The 21,714-nt window shown below is 30.6% G+C and overlaps 2 protein-coding genes across 2 annotated transcripts; both read right to left on the bottom strand.

Annotated features, from left to right (window-relative positions):
- Positions 1–2,526: 2,526 nt before the first annotated feature.
- LOC114175713 (transcription factor MYB114-like) lies at positions 2,527–4,183 on the bottom strand. Its single transcript, XM_028060498.2, has 3 exons — positions 3,877–4,183; positions 3,660–3,789; positions 2,527–3,382 (listed from the first exon to the last, which is right to left on the bottom strand). Exons 1-3 carry the CDS (start codon positions 4,016–4,018, stop codon positions 3,058–3,060), a joined length of 597 nt encoding a protein of 198 aa, XP_027916299.1. The 5' UTR covers positions 4,019–4,183; the 3' UTR covers positions 2,527–3,057.
- Positions 4,184–6,489: 2,306 nt separating this feature from the next.
- Positions 6,490–13,585, bottom strand: LOC114175710 (sphingomyelin phosphodiesterase). Its single transcript, XM_028060496.2, has 4 exons — positions 12,044–13,585; positions 10,573–10,719; positions 7,737–7,853; positions 6,490–7,204 (listed from the first exon to the last, which is right to left on the bottom strand). Exons 1-4 carry the CDS (start codon positions 13,466–13,468, stop codon positions 6,590–6,592), a joined length of 2,304 nt encoding a protein of 767 aa, XP_027916297.2. The 5' UTR covers positions 13,469–13,585; the 3' UTR covers positions 6,490–6,589.
- Positions 13,586–21,714: the final 8,129 nt, after the last annotated feature.

The following is a 21,714-nucleotide window of genomic DNA, read 5'->3' as shown; positions in this document are numbered from 1 at the left end:
TTTAAACCAATCTACACTAGATGAATGTTGAGTTGAGTCAACTCAGGCCGAATCGACTTAAATTGTGTTGAGGTTGAATCGATTTGAATGACCTAGGTCAAACCAATTGAGATCAAATCGACTCGAGTCAACTTGAATCAAAAATCAAGATGAGTCATACCAAATTGAAAGTTGAACTAAGTTAAGTTAAACTTAAAGGCGGAGTTGAGTTTGTTGTAAAATAAAAATTAAATTGCTTTATCCAAAAAAAAAAATTGAAATCTAAAATGTTTCAATTACTTCCTCTAAACTAATTATTTAAAAAATGAAGAGAATTCAATTGTAAGTAATGAAATTTCTAGGTATTTCAATTTCTTGGAATTGTTGAAATCCCTTATCTAAACATAAGGCTATAAAATGAGGATCGATGCAAGGATAAGTGTTTCAGATGTCACACCAAGTTTCACCATTAAACTCATGCTATGGTAGAGAAATTTATTGAAAATCTCATGCTGATTAAGGATAAAACTATATTATAGTGTATAAGTAGGTGTACGTCTCACATTACAAGTTGATTTTGTAGAGTTGAGTTAAACTTAAAAATCTTCTTCTTAAGATATATCAAAGTTATAGTAAAGTTTAACTTATTAAAATTTGTTATTTATTGTGTGTATTATTTCATATGTCATCAGACTACCACATATATTTACATAAATACAAATTTTATCTTATAACTTGATTATAAAATTGAGTTAAATTTAAAGTTTACTTTTCATCAACATCTTAAAAAAAGATATTATTTTTTTTACTTCATACATAAATCGGATGATTAACAAGGACTTCACCATTAAAATCCTATAGTGATATTGCAATAAAAATCATTCATAAATCATTCATAGACAATTAATGTAATCCATCATTTAAACCTTAAAAATCTCTCCCCTTATGTCCATCACTTAAAAAAAAAAAAGTTATTAACGTCTAAGTTTTAGAAGTCTATTTGAACAAAATTATTTGTAAACACTTCCTAGATATAAAATTATTAATAATTTTTACAAAACAAAATATCACGTATTTAAGAGAAAGATCGAACATAATATTAAAGTAGTGAATTTTTTTTCGTATCTAATCTTTAATGTAAAGGAAAAAAAAAATCAGAATTTAACCCAACCGAAAAATACAAACGGTGTATAATCTGAAACAAACCATAGTGGCCAGCTTCTTTTCATAGGCTAAGATTCACTACGGTATGTTGCATGTGCAAATGTTAATGAGGCATGTATTGTATTATTATTATTCTTTTTATTGTTATCAGCGAAAATATAGGTACATGTATTTTTTAATTTTCATAAAAATTTGATTAATGATTAATATTTGTTTTTAAAATATTTAATTAACTTTTAAAATAATTATTAAATGAAATAACAGTAAAAAAAGTTAGAATAATAATTAAAAATAAATTATTTATAAAATTATTAATTTTTAAAATAATTTTTAAAGATAAAAAAATTAGAATAACAATTAAAAATAAAATATTTATAAAATAATTAATTTTTAAAAAAATAATTAAAGATAAAACTATATAAATATAAATTAATATTTTTATACATTGTTATAGATTAATATTTTTTTAAATATCTATAAATTATTTCAATTCTAAAAATAGTATTTAAAAGAATAAACTTAAAAAAATAAAAAGTTATACAATTATAAATATATAATTATAGATAAAATAAATTTTAATTATTGAAATAAAAAATATTAAAAATAATTTTGCATAAATAATATTATGAATAATTATTTAAATTTCAAAATATAGTTACTAAAATAATAAAAAGATAAATAATTATTTTATAATAAGTTAATTATTTATATTAAAAAATTAATTTCAAAAATAATAAAATAATATTTTTATTATAATAATTATATAAATTTAAAAATTAATAATTAAAAGAATAAAATTAATATATATATATATATATATATATATTTTATATATTATTATTATCATTTATTTATATTATTTTAGTCGTGGTGAACAGACGTCGTACACACTCACACGTGACAAGATTTTCTCTGCTTTGGAAAATCATGAGCCGAATAAGAGGTTACATGGAAATCTGAACTGTGATCTATTTTAGGTATGCTATCTCAACTGTTTTATGCATACTTTCGTATTCTCCTTTCAAACCATTTTTCTTCTACAAATATTAACTATTTCCAAATCAATTTTTATAAACTGACATTTTGTTATGAAATTTTAGTACTATAATACATTATTTACTAAACTAATTAAAAATGTAAACACCTATAACTTTTTAAACAATTATTATAAAAGTCAATAAATTCAATTAAAATAAAAATGTATATTTAAATGACAATAGAAAATATTATTTTCTTATATATAACATAAATATTATTTACACATTTTATCAGTTGGACCACCAAAGAGTCTCATCATTTACAAGTTGAAATTAAAAATGGTATATAGTTTATTTTTTAATTTATCGAAATGTTTACATGGACCAAAATCTCATTACATATTATTTTTATTAGTTTTAAATATTCGATGAAACAAAACCGCAGTGCTCTCCCGGTTCCACTTTTATATCGGTTACAGACCAAAATCCCGCAATATATTCATTTTAATAATTTAACTTGTATATATTATTAGTGTAAACAATTTTATATACACATATACTAAGTATTCTTTTGTGTGTGTCATATCGGTTAATAACCAAAATATCTTCAAATTTATTTATCAACAGATTTGTTCATTTGTTGGTAAAGTTTATTGACAATCATGAACTAATTTCCAATCCCATGAATCAAAGTCCAGGGAGTTGTTTGTTGCAGCAGCTGATACGATTCATACAAAAAATGATATTTAATTGAAGAAAGATGTGTTTAAAAATATTAGTGAATTTCTTAATGGTGAAAAAAGAATTTGATGGAGTTGCATAAAATAAAAAAGATGTGACGAGATTTTATAGAAAGTGTAAATATTATTAAAGAAGTATTAAAAAAAATAAAATGGAGTTGTTAGCTGGAAATGGTGTAAACAAAAAGGTGTGGTAATTAAGAGTGTGTGGTGGTATGAGGAATGTGGTCAAGTTCCAAGTACTTGTTCAGCCAATCTAACCCACACGATTCCTCAGAGAAGTTGAAAAACTCGTCAATGTCGAAAGTGACATCTAAGTTACCACTTTCGTTGCTTCCAACCTCCTTCTCTGACACTGCAACTTTGTCCCCACCATTCTCATTCTGCAAAACAATTTCGTGTGTTGTTGAAGATTCTGGTCTCTCCTCTCTCTGATTCACCTTTTTGCACAAATGAGAATTCCAATAATTCTTTATTTCATTGTCTGTTCGTCCCGGAAGCCTACCGGCTATCAAAGACCACCTAAAAACACCAAAATCCCCACAATCTCACTCTTATTATCTGCATCAGCATTTGCATTTAGTTACATGAAATTTTTGTTTGAAAAATAATATTTTGATTACTAAATTTTGACAACTTTCTCTTATAATATAAGATGTCATTTTCTAGATGATTTTGGAATACAGAGAAAAAAATAAAAAATCACTTAAAAAATAACACATAAAATTATAAAATTGTCCAAATTTAGTAGTCATAATATTTTTTTTTTCTTTTTGAGTAATGGTTTATTATTACAGACCTGTTTCCCAAGAGTCTGTGAAGCCTAAGAATCAAATCTTCTTCTTCATGTGATATGTTTCCCCTCTTGATATTAGGTCTCAGATAGTTTAACCATCTCAGCCTGCAACTCTTCCCACATCTATTCAAACCTACCAAACCATGCAGATTAAGCACCTCAAAAACTAAGTTAACTTATATAAGTAACTAACTTTCAGTAGTAACTAACTAACTATAACCTGATTTAACTGCAATAGTCTTCCACCTCTTTGCACCATGAATTTCAATGCACTGGGCAAGCTTTGTGTCTTCTTCTGGGGTCCATGAACCTCTGTTCATTGCTGATCTGTTGTGTGTGGCATCATTGATCCTTGGTGCCATGAGAATAGATAATGTTTTTGTGTTGTTGAGGACATAAATGAATGAATATACATGGGGTTTATATGATGTGAAAATTAACAATGTTGAAACAAAGGTGAATGAGTGTTGTTAAGGTTGAAGTGTCGGTGAGTGAATGAGTGTGTTTATATGTATCTGCCCTTCGGATAGGATCATGGATAGGTCAGAAAAAATGGGAAGCTCCAACCACCGGTTACAGACACTTATTCCTACGAGAATGGAAAGTAGAATCTTCGTACCCATGCTTAGGAAAATGTTTTGGTGGGTTTAATTAACATTTGGTTTTTACTAATTAATTATTGCCACGTGTTTTGATCATTTGGTGTCTTCTTCTAACTCTCTCACCTACTCATTAGTTGGTTCACTTTCATATGATTCTATGCACACAAAAATATGTTTTCAAAACAAAAAAAGGTTATAATAGTAGTAGATAAATAGTTATATAGATAGTGAGTTTAATTTCGCATCTATTCATTCATTAATGAATAAACAACGAATGGTTAATAAATAAGTATCATATAAAAGGACTAAAGTAGATACGTCAATTTTGAAAGTACGTAATAATAAACTACAACACTGATTATCTAACTTCATCCTATATTCCTGTGTTTGTTCTTTTGTTTTTCTTTTTTAGAGCTTGTTTTGGTTACTATTTATGATTCACGTCAAAATGCATTAAAAATAATAATAATGGTTCGGGATTAAGAAAAAAAAAACACTGTACCGTGTATAAATAAAATATACAATAAAAAAATACCTTACACAAATTCTTGAAAATTGCTTGTGATTTTTTTTTTTTTTGTGATTTAAAGGAAAAAGTGACTTGGTGCATTTTATCTCATCTTCATATTTGTCAAGAATATTTAAAATTGAATCTTGTTCCCAATTTAATAAGAGTTATGTACCATATATTCTTTCACTAATCATTAATATATGAAACTATAAAATCTTTTAAATATATTGTGTTGGAATAAGATGAAGTTATAAATAAAGTGATTCAAGATGATGATGAAAACGATATCTTCAACAACATCTAATTTAGTTTATGTTAGTGGTTAGAGGAGCTAGTGATACCTTATCATATAAAGTTAACTATTATAGTGACTTAGACACTTTTTGTAGAAGAGCCTAGTATGACTTTGTCATTTTTCAATCATTTCAATATTATTCACAAAGCATGCATCTTACACTTAAGAATAGTTAAATGAGAATAATGTGCAAAACTTTTGAAAATAACAAGTTGAATTAAGTGAATTAAAATATGTACTTTGGGATGAAGTATTCTATTTGTTGTTAAAAATTATATTTCGATTCGACTTTTTTGTTATAGATGTTGAAAAGTAAAGTCCACGTCAATTTTTTATATTTTTAATACAATAACTATCAACATTTTAAACGTGTATTCAATGTGTTATTTATGTTGTTCGTATTATAGATATATTATAATTGTTCAGGATTTATGTACAAAACTTCATATAAAAACTTAGTTCACAACATGAAACAAAACCCACTTAATCCTTTTTCAAACAAACTTCATTTGTAAAATTGAAGCCTTTTGTCGATAGGATTTTAGAAGTCAGAGGTAAGGAAATGTTGGCTTTTTGTTTTTGGAAAAACTTGACAAAGTCAAATGCATTACAGCCAATGAAATTACTAAATATTAATGTATGCTGTAAGTTGGACAATATTATAATGACCATCTAAGATTCATGTCATACATAAAATAAAGAAACAACCTTAATTTGGTCTTTCTCAAAAAAAGAAAAAATATATTTAACTATAAATTTTAATTATTTCTCTATCTTTTTCTTTATTTTTTTCATTAGTTTACATGTACAACTTCCAAAATTTTCATCAGATCAATTACTTTACACAACTAAACTTTCAAATCATTTTTTATCGAAATGATTAAATTGTAAACCTTTCAAAAACACTCTAAACAGATAATTTTTCAATTATATTATTCACCTATCAACTTATTTTTCTACATCAAACATACTCTAACAGTGGAAGAAAAGGAACAAGAAGAAAACAGAAATAGAACAACCAAGACACATACTTCAAATACATCAAATTGCCATTACAAACTCTAATTCAGAGTCACGACCGCACATAAATTATGGTTCACGACTAAGGCTGCACGTAAAGGAAAATGAATACAAAAGAATAACAAAGGAATTATATACAGTTCCGTGTACCAAATTACCAATTTAATAATCGAACTTTCAACTTTTACTTTTAGTTCTAAATTTATCGATGCCAGATAAGCAACAAAGGAAATTGTTGAAATCAGAAATTGATACACTAAAATTTTTCATTGCAGCTATAATATGAAACCAGAAATTACTCACTAGCTGACCAGAGGTTAGACCTTGTTGGGAATGAAGGCAGAGTGTTTGCAATATCTATTTCTACTAATGCATGTGAGCAGAATGGCGAACTAATACTCGTAATTACAGAAGCAGAAATATCTTATGCACAGTAACTTGATACAAAAATAATTCTTTGTACTTTTCACATCTCTATACACTTGGTATATTCAATCTATAATCTTCAATAGGAGTTATGGAATGCTCTAACGAGTTTCTTCAATATGCCAAAAACAACATACAAAACAAAAACCATTACTACCTTCTTGGATGCCAGTATCCTTAGGTTCACCCTCAGGTCATATTTTCGCATGAAACCCAAAGATGCTGCACCCAAAAAGAGAAACCAAGAACCAATGGTACAAAAGAAGACCTTCAGAGCCTCCGAAAGTCCACATACATGGGCAACATCAGCTGATACCTCCACATAAGAGACTGGTGAGCTTATTTGACTGCTCTCTGCCTGATTCAGTCCAAGATTCTTATTCAACCAATCAGACAACCTAATAAGCACTTTTGCAAGCCATGCAATTTCATCATTGGAAATGGGACGTCTCATCCAGTCACCTTTGTATTTAACATCTGCATATACATGATTACCAGCTATTCTAGGCTTAAAAATGTCATAACGAGATTGCTGATGTGGCACTGGTTCATGACAAGATGGTGATAAATTCACAGTCTTTCCATCAAATAAGCTCCCCAATCTTGCCTTCAATGAATCTATGCACTGAAGGCTGGGTATAATATTATCACCAGATATAGCTTGTAACTCAGCTTCTGCACGCATTATAAACAACTGCAATAACACAATGAAATGATAAGAAAATAATTCATACAACATACTGACAATTACTACAGTTAGGAAGCATGATACCAAACAGGACATATGGATATGATATGTATGAAGTTGTGGATCTGACAGATTCTAAAAATTGTGCATAATAAAGCTTAGAAATAGTAACATACATAAATAAAAAATCAAGAACCGATGCTTTAAAATTGAATACAAGTTAATATGGATAGAATTTTAATTACTGTGAAATTCCAGGCTGCATTAGCATAAAAGCTCAATATTTATAAAAAGAAGCAAAAAGCTGTTCAATACAACTAGAAATATTTCAAGTGTTTTGTGATGTGTCTGACATGGGTGTCTCCGAAACATATACAACATGAATCAGCTACTATTCTAAAGCATCCAAGTCTTAGTTTCTAGGATCGCAAGCCCATCTAGACAAGGGGGTAAGTCTAAAACTGTCACAACAAGACAAATGATTGATCGTCTATTTATACTATAATTAATTTACAATAAAAATTTAAAAAATATAAACCTGAAGGAGCTGTTGTCCACCATCCTCCCCATCTGCAAACAGTCGCAAATCTTTGTTCCAATTCTCATGCAAAAAGGAGCCATCAGCATCGGTCTCGCATAAACCATCCTCCCAGTCCTGAAATAACCAACAGTGTTAAAATATACAGATGTTAGATCATGCCACGGACTTGTTAGGCACAGAACAGATGCATTTAATCAAGCCCTAACCCAGCTATGAAACAAATCAACGTAGCTATTGAAAAATCGTGCTGCTGTAGTGACACAGTAGCACATTTCGGCCCCTGTGCTGCAGTGACCTTCAAATCCATCTTAGATAGAAGGTGAAGCTGCAATCCAGAAGCAGATTCACAACCGTTATCAAAGCTGTTTCACAATAAAGAAGAAACAACATTGAAGATGAACCCTAATTATGCTTAAAATTATAATCTCGTTACTAAAGGGGACTTGGGGTCATTTCAGGATTTTCCTTGTAAGTCTTCACATCAGGAAACCACCCTCCACAGTTTAGTTACACATTTTCAGCAGTTTCATGCTTCCTCCCAACAAGTCTCCAGATTGTCCCCTCCTCTTTCTAACATGGTTGTCAAAATCGCGACCCAAAACGTAAGATCGTATGAGTCTACGATCTTCTGCATCCTCTCCGATCCCGCTCCACTTAAAATACGCAATCTTCAAGGATCGTGTTGGATCGCCGTTGTAAATCGCAACTCGGCTGGGAGCGGCGATTCCGGCGACACAGTCCCTTCCAATCACGACGGTGCTAATCGCAGCAGCACCACCAGCTTTACAACCCGTAGCGGCAACGGCACGAGCTTCGCATTGCGGCAACGGCACCAACTCTGCATCACAGCGGCATCAGCAACAGTAGGCTTTGCAGCGGCATCAGTAAGCTTTGCAAGGGCGGCAGCGGCAACACTAAGCTTTGCCAAAACCCTAAATTTCTAACCTAACAAGCCCAATTTTAAAAGCCCACTCAGAAGTAAAACTGCAAAGTAAAATCATAGCTGCAGGTAAAAGTAACTTTTATTTAAAAAGTTACTATCTCCCTCGACTTTTGTTGCTATCTAATTGCTTATTTGGTTTTAGTACGGAGTTTCATGATTATACTTAAGATGATTAAGAATAGAAATAAAAAAAATGTCCAAAAGAGCTTAATTATCTCTAAAAACTGATACATGCTTTTATATGGGTTCTTATTACATCAGTAAAATACAAAATATATGATGATCTATATGTGCCAGATAGGCAATACAAAAGATCAGTTAACCTATTCTAAACAGCTAACCCCCTTCACATAGGTTAAGCAATTCTGACAATTATGAATGATTCACGAATTGTGCAATTTATTTAGCTTTTGAGCTTATAAACACAAATATACATGGGACATGTCATGTAAGAACACTCATTATTTGGAGAACTATGCACACTTTTCTAATATTTAGATTGCAAATATCATCAAATGGTTTATATATTATAGTACTCATTTTTCTTAAATCATAATAAGAGAGTTCTCATTTTTTTGATAGACTTCTTATATGTACAATCATCAGGATACCCCATTTTACGGGCCTAATGATCCATGCTACTATCCAGATCATGGTAGTCAGTGTTGTACAATTCACGATACACATTGTACGACGTTACGAATCGTACAATACGAAACGATTCAACTCCTCCACGATACGGATGGTTAGGTGTATCATTTTTGCTCCCGAATCGTAGTTGAATCGTGCAATACAAGTGGTGCGGCAGTGTGGTGGTCCTCTGTTATGGGCAGGGAGGTTTCTTTTGTTCTGTAATGGGAGTGTTTCTGATTTTAGAGTTAATTTTACATGGCAGCTGTGTCACTACATGAGTGAATTGATAATCCTAAGGTTTTCTTTAGTGGGTTATAATTGGGCCTGTTTTTAACTTAAAATTTTAACTCGTTTAGTTTAAAATATTTAAAATGCAATTAGTAAATGGAAACTTCTAAAATTACTAATGCACCAAAAGAAAAAAAAAATGGGACTATGGAAATAGTAATTGCACCCAAAAAATTATTTTTTGAGTCAAATATCTATCAACCCATATATTTTTTTTTCATTTAACAAAGGAGTTGAGTCACAATATTATAATATTAACTTGATTTATTTTTATATAACTACTTTCTTAATGTACTTATTACCATTAATTACACTTTACATGTTTGTATATCTTGTATGTTATATTTTGTAAATGTTGATGAATCGTACTATTCACGTTACGAAACAATTCGCAATACAAAGCATTGGCTCTCCAATTCTTCAACTACCATAACCCAGATTGATAACTATGAAACAAATTAATCAACAATTGTAAAAGAATCAAGACATGAAACATCAATAATCACAAAAAAAAAAAAAAAGATTGTTATGAACAAACAATCATAAAAGCATTTTATTGGGTGAAGACACACATAAATAATTATATGTATTAATAAGTAACACACCCTCCCATGTAAAAGCCTTTAGCACTTAAAGCGTGGGTTCACCTGCATTGTGCTAAAGTTCAACTCGGTACTAACAGAAGGTGGGGCAGCAAGGATCCTACTATAGACCATTTCTTCATAGAGGCTCTAATACCAATGTGCCAATACAGATACCACAAAAGATTAAGTAGCAGGCGAAGACACATGAATGATTTTGTACTCATTTCTAACTTAACATAAAAAGATCAAGATGGAAACCTAATAGTTGGTATAGGATCAACTTTAAGGGTGCAGATGCATATTAAAATGCAAAAAATTAAAAACAAATGCGACAAATCAATGAAATTAGAACCACAGCAAAAGCAGAAGAGAAATAACAAATCACCTGCAACTGTTCACGGATAGTAGGAACATATCTGTACAAGTTATTCAAAATCGGTTTGCCTGATCCAGCCTGTTTAGAATGGAAATAGGAATCCACAGTCTTCAAAAGGTCGACGAGCTCTTTTGATGATGTCAAGGTATCTAACACCTGTAAATGCAGGTTAGAAAGTCAATATTCATTCAGCTAAACCTCAAATGTTTGATAAAGTTAAAAATCTTCCAGCAAATCCCAATATCTTTTACAGCAGTTGAGCAATCAGTGCAAATTTTTCAGACATCTATGAACAAAACACGAAAATGTATACACGTGAATTTGATTTGCATTTATCAGAACAGTGTGCCAAAAGCTCATGATCAATTTAGGCTTAACAAATTCCATTGATGCAAATCACGCAAGTATGAATAATCCATACAGTTAGAGATTATCTGGAAGCAAAAATTACATAAAGGCACCAATACAAGTATTTTCTTTTGGTTTGAATCTTTTTCCTTAAAGAGTGAATTCCTAGGCAAAAAGGCCAGGTTTTCAAGTGCATGCCATTGCTAGTACGTTACACCATCAAAACAATAAAGAAAGAAAAATTTAAAAGACATTGACATTGTTAGATCCTTTCTTTTTTCCAACAAACCTATCATTACCCTAAGTGATTTTCATCAAGTGTTTTATAATGCATATATGCTTAAGTATCAAATCTCGACAGATGCAATTGTTCCCATCTGATAACCATATATGCAAATAGCTCGCAATTTATTTTTATCTCATAAACTTGTGTTTAGAGAGACAATAAGATATGTAGACTTCAGTATAACATAATACAACTCAAAACTTATAAATGTTTATACTATGTTTGTATGTTTATATGTTTATGTAGAGAATGTTCTTTCGTCTTACCACCAAGAGGATCAGGTAAGATAGGTCAACATCAAATATCTCAATGAGTGTGTTAAAGCTACAATATGCCTCTGAAAAGCTTCCCTACATAGAGCATCTGTCTTATACAACCCCTATGTTGCATGAAGAACATTTATGCACGCATCTCTCTTTACAAGGGCAAACGCATCCTTCTTTGGTGTATTTGACTTGTTTTTACATACCTCATTCAAATAGACACATTTCACTGCTCACAATGTTCCTATGTTTTTTCACAACGTTCATGTGTACAAGAATCCAAGAATTGCAATCAATCATGTACACTTTCAGTTTCCACTACATAACCTAAGTAGTCAGTGGCATTGATGAGAAAAAAACGAACAGTTCATGATCACACACATGCACGGAATATTGACCTAGATCACCTACTTTATCCTGTAAAGCGAGTTGTCTAACTACGATATGTCAAGTCGCAGACTAACATACAGCATAGAGCAGCCCCCAATATAAATCTCACCGGATAAACTCTTAAACTACCAAAAAAAAAAAAAAACTATGCGTGTACAAAATAGTGATTTCAAACCACGGATAGGAAACACACCTTGAGAACCATCTGGACTATAACTTCAACATCGCTATGAAGAAACCTGTGAGCGAAGCCAATGAAATGCATGACCAAGGAACTGTAGTATAGATAATTAGAGAGAACATAGTCCCGCCACTGATGCGAGAATCCGCCACCCACACTTGCAGGCACGGGATTATCCTTTTTCTCACCGTTAATTGCATCTAATTTCAAAAACTCGTTCCCATTCACTGACCAAGGCTCCAAGTAACCAATCCAAACCGACAACACTTGCGACACATTCTTAACCGAAGCAGCCATAGGGCAAAACAAAAACGTCCTCAACAAGAACCTATACAGAGGCCTCTGCACGGAGAAGTTCCAGCAACAAAGAGACCGCACAGACCCCAAATCCTTGCTCTTGGCACCCTCCACAGCCCTCCACCTGGGACTTCCACTCTCACCACCACTCTCGCTAAACGCCGCCACAGTGCTCAAACTTAAGTAGCTCACGAACAGCCTCACCACCTCTCCCAGCCCCGGCGCAGGAGGCGCCTCCCCGGCCGGAAAAGACACCCCAAGATTCCGGCAAAGACTCACCGGCAACGGCGAGAAGTCGTTGTCCACGAGCCAGAAATGGATGAAGGTGTTGACCACAAACTCAGCCCGCGCCACAACGGAGGCATCGTAGCCGGAGCCGTAGTGGAGAATGGAGGAGCGGTAGGGCTGGTGGGCGTTGAGATCGTAGGACGGGACATAAGCGCGTAGATACTCGCAGAGGAGACGCGTGTACAAATCACACTGAGGTTTTCCCTCGAGGGAGGGTTTGGAGGCGGAGAAGCAAGGAAAGGAGGAGGTCCAAGTCCAATCCTCTAACCTAAATTTCTTAGGACGTTTAAGCGAAGCGGCATTGGGATTGTCGTTTTTGGCCTTGGAAACGGGGTAGTAGGCGAACCAGAAGAAGAAGTATTCGAAGACGTTGAGCTGGATTTGGGAGGGGGAAGGGGAGGGCTTGAAAAGGGAGGGGCAGAGATCGGAGAGAGGGCGAGAATCGGCGGCGTTGTTTTTGTTGAGGAGGAGGGAGCGGGTCCATTGAGGGAGTCGTTCGGCGGGGAAGACGTATTTAACGAGGGAGAGGCGGTCCACAGCGGCGATAGCGGCGGCGAGGGTGCCGGTGGGGGAGAGGAGGGAGAAGAGGGTAGGGGCGAGGTCGTGGGAGTGGCGGTGGTGGATCCAGGCATTGGCGGAAGCGGGGTCGTCGAAGCCGAAGAGCTTGGAGATTAGGGTTGGGAAGGCGATGGAGAAGAAGTGGCGGGATTGGTCGGGTGAGTGAGAGTGCAGGAAGGAGTCGATGGAGGCGCAGGCAGATGCTATTTGAGCAGGGTTGTTGGCTGATTGGATGGCGGATGATAGTTCCTGCGATTTGGAGAGGGAATCGGTGTAGGAGGAGTGAGGGTGCATGGCGCGGTTTAGGGTTTTGGTTGCAGAGGAATGAAACGAATGAACGAATGGGGTTTTGAAGGTAGGAGGTAGTGTGGTGGAAAAGTTTTTAAAATGAGAGAAGCAAAGGCAAATGGCGCCCTTTGAAGAGGAGAGAGAGGGAGAGTGTGTCTTCGTGGCCACGAAAGAGGCTTTCTTCTATGCATGGGTGGGCCCTTTTCCTGTTCATAACCTACTCTACTAATGCTTCTATTCTGTCTCTTTTTCTTGCCCCCTTCTTTTCTACCATTTTTTATATTCTTATAATCTCAAATTAAGACATCACAAATGCCAATTTTTGATTATGGTCAACAACATTTAAACAATATCACCACAACTTGCTCCAACTTTCTCTAATACTTCTATATTTAATGTCATAAATGTTTAACGAAATACAATTAACCATAAAAACTTATAAATAGTTATTAGAAAGTTAGAAGTTCAAAATTTTAAAATATTTTTTGGGAATAAAAACAAACACAATTATAGTAGGTTTACATTCTTTATAATAATAATTAGGAGCGATAAGAAAGCTTAATGGTGAGAAGGGATTCTAAGGAAGAAAAAAAAGGTAGAAGGGGTTCTCCGTATTCGTAATTTGAATAAGATGCATGAATAGGAATTGATGAGTGAAAGCAGTTAAATAAAGACAACAGAGTGTTCTATAACAGACTAAAGCCCGCCAACTATTTGATCATCGACCTCCCATTTACCCTTCGTATGTATGATAATGACGTGGTTAATGTATTCAATGGTGAAGATTTTATTGTTTTTTTATATGAATAAGCAGATTTTAGAAAAATATAACTTTGGTTAAGTTATGTGAGGGATACGATTTTGAACCAAATAAGTTACCAGTTTTTTTTTTTTTTTGTTGGTCCTATGTGAAGATTGTGTTTGGAAAAACGATTTTTCTTGAGAATGATTTTTTTTTTCTGTCATTAACTAAAGTTCTGCTCAATAATTCAATTTATTATTTTTTTTTTCGAACTCGTGTTTTTTGACATCATTACTATTTTTTAAAATTTTTAGGTGGAATGTTTATATAAATACTTTAAAATTTTATTGAATTGAATAATTTTAATGAATACCTTACTTCACTAAAATAGTTTTAATAAATACTTTACTATAATTTTGTGGTTTACAAACACGATTTTTGGAACCAGCAATAAAGAAAACAAAAAATTTAATGTATTTTTTATTACGACTTCAGCTTATGACAGAAAAAAATAATTCTTAATAAAAAAAATCGTGTTTCCAAACACGATTTTCATAATAAAAAAAAAAATCAACTAAATTGAAGTCATATATCTTGGCATGACTTCATATAGAACAACATGAATGAATTTATTTAAAATGAAAGTTGTTTTACCCATAACAACTTTAATTTGAAATTGTACCTCTCACACGACTTCGTTAAACTTGTAATCTTGTAAAAGTCTACTTATTAGCATAGAAACCAATAAGATATGCATCATATTTTAGTACATAAACTTAGTGTAGCATTTACACTTCCCTAATATACTCTCTGTTTTTCTTGTTATAATTTTGTTTCGAATAAAAATAGGAAGTGGACACCTAATTTAACATCATGTAAATTTAACATCATGTAATGGATATTTAGTATAAAAAATAAAATAAAATATTTTTATGTTACATATTATTATGAATCTCTTGACATCTTAGATTATATTGATGTCTTGAAATCGATGAATCATTAGTCATTACATAAAAATTGAATAAAAGAAAAGAAAAAATATAAAGTATGGGACACCAGACAAAACTCATAATAACATACAAAGAAAATAAATTATACTCATTGTGATAAAATAAATACACAAAGATAAAATATTAAATCAATTGTCTTGTTCCATATAAATAAAAGTCAAATTAGGAACTGTTAACTTCTTAATGCAATGATTTTTCTATGAGAAACTTTGAACTACAAAGTGTAAGCATGAAATGTCATTTTCCTCCAAGACTCCAAAGAATTACTCATTGATCTAGAAAATCATGACAAAGTAAAAAAGAATCACTCTTCAACCAAAGCCTCAAAAAGTTCCCCCTCCAAGTTAGTTTCAAAACATAAATGGACCACATAAACTCAATATTAATAGAAGTTAGCTCTCCTAAAAAAGTTGAAAAACTACTGACATACTCACCTTACCTTCCTCTAAAAACACCACTACATGTACCTAAACTAGGACACCACCTAGTTGCGCGCTACCAGTATTCACCTTAAGCTAATTCGTAGATGGAAGTTGCCATGTAAAATCCGTAAATGAGATTAGAGACCCTTATTAATTTAAAAATACCCTCCCTAGTTTGAATATTGAAAAATTTTAGCATACAAAAACCAAAGACAATATTACTCACATGCATGAGATTTATTTTTTGTCATTTGCACAAACTCTTTAATTTTAAAAATAGCAACAGAAAAAACAATTAAAACTTGAAATCTACTAAAGTTTCTCGTCCTTCAAAACATTCAAATAAGTGCATTGCAAGTCTTGAAAAAGTCCCTTCAACCATTTCGACAAGTACATAACAATAAAATGGTCAAAAAACAAATAAGATAACGATTCGACATTCACAAATAACCCATAAAACATAAAATAACATTCTTTTTTAAAACATTAAAGTCAATACACAAAAGAACATACAACGACTTTTGAAAAATCAAAATTTAAACTTAAAGTACAACATCTAATCAAACTAAATTCTCACAATCCACACATTCAAAATTAGAAAAGTAAATAAAACAATTAATACTTCACATAATTGTTGACTTTCTTGCCATGAACGTATCCAACTTTATTTTTCAATATATCATACATTGAATAAACAAAAAAGACAAATTAAAATATATTTAAAAATTATTTTTTATAACATTGTATTTAATAATAATTTGGAATGATTTTAAAGTTTAAAAATTGTCAACACTCGAACGCCACACCGCCCATTGTTTTCGTTAGTAGTAAGTGAAAGTTGTTGACCATAAAAGAAATGCATAACATAGTTACCCTAATAAACCAAACCAAACCAATTAGATTTGAATATTTGCAGCTAGAAAATATGTACGATTCAATATATGTATATTTATGACAACGAAGTGCTACGTGATACTTTAATACGATAGTTTTGTATTAATAATCACCTATTAAATTTCTACTAAAATTTGCTCGCTTTTTTCTTTTATTGATGACAGCATCTAGAGTTTAAAATACAACTATACTCCTTAATAAATATTGATGATACACTTCTAAGAAAACACTCATGCATGGAACGGATCCAGATCTATAATTAGGACTAGGAACACATCCATTATTAATGTTTTTTCCTCTATACATCCTAGAAAAAATAATAAAGGTATAATTACCGATTTAATTTCTTAATATTTTTGTTTGACTTAATTTAGTCCCCTTATTATTTGTTTGTTCAATTTAGTCTTTCAATTATTTTAAAAGATTTAATCTGATCTTTTTCGTCAGGTTGAAGTTAATACAATGTTCATACATGACACGTGTTAATCTGTGAATTTTTTTATTTTTTTTTAATTTTTTTCTCTAAAAATATATAAATTACCACATGTCAAGATACATTTATGCCACGTGGCAGTTTTCCGTTGTGACACATGACAGTGGTAAAGTTGTTTTCAATTTAGTTTTTTGTTTAAATTTTTTGTTCAATTTAGTCCATATATTTGTTAAAATGATCTAATTTTGTCCTTTCCAATATGAGACAAAATTAATAAATAAGCTTAATTATAACTTATATGTATATGATAAAATAAATTTTTTGAATTTATACATAAAATCACTTCACCTAAATACTCAAATTATTTTATTTTTTAGATTTTTATCCTTGTAATTTTACACTTGAAAGTTTTTACATTTGTAAAAAATAAAATAATTTGAATATTTAGGTGTAGTGATTTGATATATAAATTTAAAAAAAATGTTTTAACATGTATATATAAGTTATAATTAAGTTTATTTACTAGTTTGGTCTCAAATTGGAGATGACAAAATTAAATCATTTTAAAAATAGAGTACTAAATTGAACAAAAAATTTAAATAGGGGACTAAATTAAAAACAACTACCACCATTGTCACGTGTCACGACTGTAAATTGTCACGTGTCACAACTGTAAATTGTCACGTGACACGACAGTAACACGTGACCCTTTATATATTTTTAGAAAAAATAAATAAATAATTAAAAAAGAATTAAAAATTGCCTAGCTTGACACATGTACGAATACTATGTTAACTCCAACTTCATCAAGATGATCAAATTAAATATGTTTAGATAATTGGAGGATTAAATAGAACCATAATAAAGAAGAATAAAATCAAAATTAGGAAACATTATACCAATAATAAATAACTTTGGGCTATGAAAGGCCATCCTAAAACATTATATTGCCATTTTTTCTGTACCTATATGTTTTTTTTTTCACCCTCGTACAAAAAAATCTTTCCTTCATTTTTTTTTGAATTGCTGAAAATAAAAATTGACTTTTAAATTATACAATTAATAAGTTTTTCAGATTGCACAATCTAAATTTTACTTTTGACATATAAATTATACAGTCTAGAAATATGTTTTCTAAAAAATAAATAACTTATGAATTATGCAATTCAAAAACCGAAAGTCACTTTAAGAAGTCGGAGAGGGTAAAAAAAATATAACTTCCGGATTCGAAATTATTTGGCTTCCAAATTGTATTAGATTGTGCAATCATTTTTTTTAACAAAAAAGGTCTTCCATATTACGTAATTTGAAGTATTTTTAACTTTCATAATGGACAATTGAAAATTATTAAATGAGATTTTTCTTTACATAAAGGTGCAAGAAGAAATATATGGAGGTTGCATGATTTTATGAATATGGTAGACCGCACTTCCATGACGGCCCATTACATATTCTATATTTTACTAAGAATATTTCAACAAACTTTTGATAAAGACTTTTGAAAAAAATTCTATAAGTTAAAATTAACTTATTCTCAAGTAAAAAAATAAACTAGAATAATTATATAAAAGAGTTCATATAAAGCACACTATTTATAAATTAATTTTAATTTTTCTTATTTTCAATACATAATTAAAGAAAAGTTGTTCTTACATATTTTAAAGTTATGTTTATGGATAGAAATAACAAATAAATTCATACTCACAACCATTGTCAAAAAATAAAAATGTTCCGGAGACTACCTAGCTTATATAAAAAACAAATAAAATTTATGATCAAGAACATAAGAGCAAGAAGAGAGAAATTCATCACTACATGAGTAAAAGGAGAAATATTTTATGCACACATTTATCAGTATTTTTTACTTTTTTTTTTCAATTTCCGGAAAAAAAGAGAGATGAGGAATTAAAAGGGTTTACTTCTCTTCTTGAGAAAGATTATGAAGCGTCCATGGTTGCCAATGAGGTGTAAAAACCTGAGCTAATAAATAGGAAAAAAAGTATTGGACACACACAAAAAAAAAAAAAAGCAATTTGACAAAAAAGTAAAAAATAAAGGGCAAAAAAGTAAAAAAAAGAAGAAGAAGTAATATCAAATAAGTGTAAAAATTTGTTAGATGTCAAAATATCATTTTAAATAAAATAATCTCAACGTAAAACTTTCACGTGTATACAGCAAATTTGGAAAAGAAAATTCTTCTCTTTGTTTACTTTTTCTTACAATAATTTTTCCCACAATTATTTGTTCCCACAGACAAATAGATAAAACGAGCACACACTGAACAAGCAGAAAGATGAGCGTAAGATGAAAAATGTTTTTATCTACGTATAAGTTTTTTCTTTTTTAGATTTTACATACATTAAATGAGTTGTAGCTGTAAGTTTTTTTAGGCTTACCAACATTAAATTATGCATGCATATAAAAGTATATGTACATATATGTTTTTTTTTTTATTTAGATAAAACTATATATACGAGGTCAGTATAATGTTATGATAACATTAATCACGAGATGGAGTAGAATTTGTTTTTAAAATATAAAAGAGTAGTAAATTATTGGTCATATAATTGTTGAAAATTACAACCAATAATGCACAAATTAATAGTTGTACTAGATGTAATTAATATATCTTTAGTGTCCAGGGTCTACCATCAGACTTTTAGTGTCATAAGCAGACTTATTAAACCACGGTATTATAACAATTTAAATATTATTCTTTTAGTACTTTGTCTTCAAAATCATCGATACTTCTTTCAATATTGAGATTTCAACAAAAATAAGAGAAGTCACAAATTTAAATAATGGTTGGCAAGAAAAAAGGTTACATATAATATAAAGGAAAAAAAATTAAAAGAAAAGAGATAAAGATAAATTAAAGGTTTGTTTCTGTTCACAATAAAACAGATTTAGAAATTTATATTATATCTATAATTTAAAGTTGACTAGATTTTTAGAAAAATAATGAATATAATAGTGGAAACACACTTATAACAAATTACTATTTTGTTGCTCAATTATTGGCTTATTATAATTTTTCTAATAAGAATATATAATATAATAATTATGCAACTTTTAGTTTTCGCATGTGTACATTCTAACCTTTTTTTCCCTAAAAGAATGGGCCTCAGAATTGTCGTTTATCTCAAAGTCAGTTATTATCTTTAGTGATTTCATAATAGATACAGGAATTTGGTTTTATATTTAGTCAATGATTTTCAACACATTCTTCTTATGTCGAAATATATGCTATTGAACGTGGGACTAGACATTAATTGTTGGGTCTATTTAGAGAGAATTATTGAGGAGACATTTCAATAAGATATGAATCCAACCCACACATAAGAATTAACACCACTCTTAATCCAAAATCTTAAGAAATGTGTTTATAGGTTTTCATTTTTGTATGATGCTTAACTTTTTCATTTTTATTCAATGTAAGACTTAGACTCATACTTGAATTCTCAAGAATCTTCCTCTCAAGTATGAGCAAGCCACGGGTGTGGGCCACTTTCGATATAAGAACTTGTTTAAACATGTCACCAAGACGCCTTTGGCCTTGATATCAATTGTTAGGAAGATAATAAAAATATTAAATAACAAGTGAAAGCAAAATCCATATAAAATCTTTCCTAAACAAATAATATGCAAAATAATAAGATGCATATAACAAAGCAAACACCAAAACTTTTTAATGTGGAAAAACCTCAATATGAAGGAAAAACATAAGTTCTCTTTTAGCTCCCATGGATCAATAGAGCATTATTCTCTTCACCAATAAGCACTGACAGAACTTTGACACAAATTTCAAGGGTGCCAAATTAGATTTTGTACATATAAATTATTATTTTTAATTAAAAATAAAACACTCCATTTTTTCTATACTCAGACATGATAGTAAAATAATAAAAATATGACTATCATTCACTATCATATCATAAAATAACCATAAAATAAATACAAAATTCCTAAATTTAAAAAATTAGGATTATACTAATTTGAGAAAAACAATATATAATTAAGATTTATGTCGATTTCATAAAAAAACTCCTAAAATCATAATTATGATTGATTTTACTCTGAGCAAAAACTTAATTTAAGAGAGATAACGTATTCAATCCCTATATGAGAGATCATGTAAGAATATGTTATTCAATCTCTATGTGAGAATACATTTTTCAGTATTTTTGTTTTTCAATATTTGTTCCTCAATCTATTTTTATCTTTTTTTTCTCTTCTCACACTTTCTTGATGGTTTACCTTATAACTAGAGACAAAACTCTAATTTCTCTTATTGAACAAGGTATTTATCACGTTAGTTTTTATTGTATCTTTATTTAATTATTTCTTATAATTTTTCATAATATAAAAATAATAAAAATAATATGTAAATATATAAATATAATTTTAAAAATATATAAATATATGTAAAAATTAAAACAAAAATTTTGGGGGAGCTGTGGCTCCCCTATCATTACCAAGCTCTGCTAGTGCCAACAAGGTGGATACCAAACCCCAATGGGTACTTTAAATAAACAAAGGAAACCCCAATAAATCAGATGAGGAATAAAACATTTTCACGAAGGTAGCTTCTCCATACAGACTTGCATGGGATAAATTGTTTGCTATTTCCTTCATTCTTCATTCTCTCTAATGTTCTTTTTTTCTTTTCTCACCCGAGGCACTCACAAATTTTGTCTCCTTGTCTCCCCCACCCTATTTTCCCTCTTTTCTCTCTTCTCAAATCTAATGCA

The sequence above is a fragment of the Vigna unguiculata genome, chromosome 3, assembly GCF_037176805.1.
Source record: "Vigna unguiculata cultivar grain cowpea cultivar isolate G323 ecotype 2 chromosome 3, ASM3717680v1, whole genome shotgun sequence".
NCBI classification, from domain to species: Eukaryota; Viridiplantae; Streptophyta; class Magnoliopsida; order Fabales; family Fabaceae; genus Vigna; species Vigna unguiculata.
The sequence above is the reverse complement of the archived record's forward strand: the minus strand, read 5'-3'. Positions and strand labels throughout refer to the sequence as shown.